The sequence below is a fragment of the Orycteropus afer genome, unplaced genomic scaffold, assembly GCF_000298275.1.
Source record: "Orycteropus afer afer isolate SDZICR_OR568_19922 unplaced genomic scaffold, OryAfe1.0 scaffold00345, whole genome shotgun sequence".
In the NCBI taxonomy this organism is placed as follows: domain Eukaryota; kingdom Metazoa; phylum Chordata; class Mammalia; order Tubulidentata; family Orycteropodidae; genus Orycteropus; species Orycteropus afer.
In genome coordinates, this window is record NW_006921932.1 from 3,336,790 (window position 1) to 3,339,966 (window position 3,177).

At 44.4% G+C, this 3,177-nt stretch overlaps 1 protein-coding gene across 1 annotated transcript; it reads right to left on the minus strand.

Moving 5' to 3' along the window:
- Positions 1-216: 216 nt before the first annotated feature.
- On the minus strand, positions 217-2,186 carry KLHL9 (kelch like family member 9). The gene has a single exon (XM_007952549.2). The coding sequence runs from the start codon at positions 2,068-2,070 to the stop codon at positions 217-219; it is 1,854 nt and encodes a 617-aa protein (XP_007950740.2). The 5' UTR covers positions 2,071-2,186.
- Positions 2,187-3,177: the final 991 nt, after the last annotated feature.

Sequence of the window (3,177 nt, forward strand, 5' to 3'; positions counted from 1 at the left end):
CTACACATCTTTTCTCATTTAAAACAGCTGGCTATGTGGAATACATTTTCAGAATGCATGTTAGCCATCTGATAAACATACTAAGCCAAACAACACAAATGACATCAGTTATCTTTTTATCTAGTAACTATACCAATCATTTTAAGAAAAGATAAATTGAAGGAAAAGTATGAGATCATCCATGATGCACTGCAAAGATATTATTATACCTTAGTCCTAGGAATGATCTGAAGGTGCTGAAAGAGGAGATTCTCTAGAAGGTGATCCAGGGTGTTCTTCAGGTGGAAAAACTGTGAGGGTACAAGCTCGAATACCACCAAGTGACTCTGGAAGGTCAAAAACTTTGTGCCACTCATCTTTTTCTGGGTCATATTTCTGGACAATTTCTACCATACAACGGTTATTCCAAGAATACCCACCAACAACATAGATTTTATTTTCAAAGACGGCAACTCCAACATCACTCTGACCTCTTAACATAGCAGCAATTGGTGTCCACTGGTCAAGAGTTGGTGAATAGTATTCACAGCTCAGAACATCATCATAATCACTTGTTCCCCTGAAGTGATTGCCACCAATGACATAGAGTTTGTCTCCAACTGTACACATGCAATGCAGACCTCTGACTGTAGTCATTGGAGCTTTCTGTGTCCACTTGTCTGTATCTGGGTCAAAGCACATGAGCTCATTTTGGAAAGTATCATGGGTAATTCCTCCTGAAATATACATTAAGCCGCCATACACCGTTCCAGCATGGCCATAGTGGGGTTCACTCATTTTTGCAACATAACTCCATTCATTCATCCTCGGGTTGTAACATTCTACTGTGGCCAATTCACCAGCTGCACTGCGCCCACCAACTGCATACAAATGTCCTTTGAGGGCACTCAAGTGGAAGAATGTGCGCTTTTCATTTAATGATGCAACTTGCATCCATTTATTACACCGAGGATCAAATCTAAAGACTGTATCAACAGCAGTTTTTCCTTTTGTATCGTAATTACTTTGACCACCAACTACATAAAGAAAGTTTCCAATGACAGCAATACCATGCTGGTAACGAGGAGCATCCATGGGGGCTAAAGATTTCCACTCTTGGGCCCTTTCATCATACATTCTTAATTCTTTACTGACAACCAGCTGCTGCCTCAAAACTCCTCCTAATGTAACCAAATGAGTCGAGTCAGATCGAATGGCAGTCCTGTCTGACTGCATCACTGGCTGCATATATGGCATCATCTGGTAATTGCTAGCTTCCAAAAGCAAATTCACACAGGTATTGTCTGTTCTCATGAAATCTACAGTCTGCACATAATTGATGAGATCCTGTGGTGTCATCAGTGGAAATCGAATGTTCTTCATTAATTTTGCAGCATAATCCATCCGAGGATCTTCCAACCTTAGCCAGCGGCAGGCAGCCTTGAAGAGTTCAAGTTCAGTACAGTGCTTAAGACTATTACTAGAAAGCACAAAGGCAAGCCGCTCAAAAGGGAGTTTTAGGAACTCTCCAGTACTCAACAATGCAGGAAAATTCTTCAGGATGAAATTGTTAACATATTTATCCACTTCTATAAGATTATAGGTGTTTGCAATCCGTCCAACCTCAACACAGTTATCTAAAGAGACCCCCGATATAAGAAATACTTTACAGAAGTCCAAAACAGGTAAAATCTGTAAAAAGCTGGCAGCTTCAAGTGTGTCTTGAAGATTGTCCATATTGAGAGAAAGTTTTGCAGTATAAATAAAATCAATGATTTTCTTCAGACCAACCTTGTTCACCCCATGAAGCTTAATGCACATTAAATCTTGTTCTTTCATTCCACCTGTGAACATCGCTTTGAAATAATCACTAGCAGAAGCCATCATAGCTCTGTGAACAGGGAAGATTTCATCTCCATCACCTGGTACCAGAGTCACATCGCAAAGTAATCCTTCTATCCTAAGCTGATCAAAACCTTGCAATACCACTGAACTATGGGTATTGCTGGTAAAAAAACGCGTGGTTCCTGCCTTGCAAGGCTGCAGATGGGCAGACACGCCCATTTCACCGTTACCAAGAGACACTTTCATGTGCAAACCGTCCTCTGGCACAGAAAGATGTATGCTGGAGAAAGAAGTTAATAAACTGAACGTTTTAAAGGGAACAAGGGCATCCAGAGGGCCAACGAGCTCGTTTTCCTTAACAAGGGCAAGCAGTCACTGTGGTACCCCTCAGGGCACACAGTCAGTCATCTACTAAAGACTGTTCTGTAGGACCACAAAGGGATGTGGACCTCAAATCTGATTATTATGCAGATGAGTCATCACCTGACGGCAATAAAATGACCCGGTTCACCTCGTCCGGCCTGCGCTGCTGCTCCTTCACAGTTCCGCTCCAGGCCAACGGGGAGGCGCCGCCACGTATTGCAGTTCCGCGGCGAGGCCGGGCACCCCGGCGAGCGGCCCGCTGCGCCCTCCGCTGTCACCAACGTGTCGCCGCGGTCACGGGACTGTCTCCGAGTAGGGGCTTGAAACACAGGCCTGGGCCTGGGCCTGTAACACGGACCTACCCCTGGACGCCGAGCCAGTCCTTCCGGAAAGGCCGAATCCCAGGATCCCCCGGGCTAGGAGCGGCCGAGACAGCTACCGCGGCTGCGCGCCCGCCTGACCTCATCGGTGGGCGGGCGTGCGGAAGAGAGGGGAAGAGAGCGGGATGTGAGAGGGGAGGGGGCGGGGATTGGGGAAGGGAGGCGCGGGGGGGGGAGGCAGCGGGGCGTTAGGGTCAGAGACGTTTGTGGGACTAATAGGCTAGAAGAAGTGCACGTTTATCATGCTATATTTGGTATAAATATTTTTGTGGTGTCTGAGCTCTTCTCCAAAATGCATACTTTTCTTTAAGGTTTACATTTCTTGGCCTCTGACTTTCGAATTACAGTGAAACGGGGCTAGTGTTTAAGTTGAGAGGAAACCTGGCAGAGGAGGGGATGAGAGAAAGTTACTTTAAACTTTTTCTCTGTAATAACAACTTTATAATTTTTTTCCCACACAATTTAACAGACACCTCAATTATAATTTTAATTCATGCTTTCAAATTCTGTATTATTTAAAACGTCTTTTTTTTTTTTTTTAGGATTTGGGTGAAGATTTACAGAGTAAATTCACTTTTCATACAGCAGTTCACATATACTTTGTCTCATG

Coding starts and splice junctions, on each gene's coding strand:
- KLHL9 (XM_007952549.2), bottom strand. CDS start 2,070: ATGAAAGTGTCTCTTGGTAACGGTGAAATGGGCGTGTCTGCCCATCTG.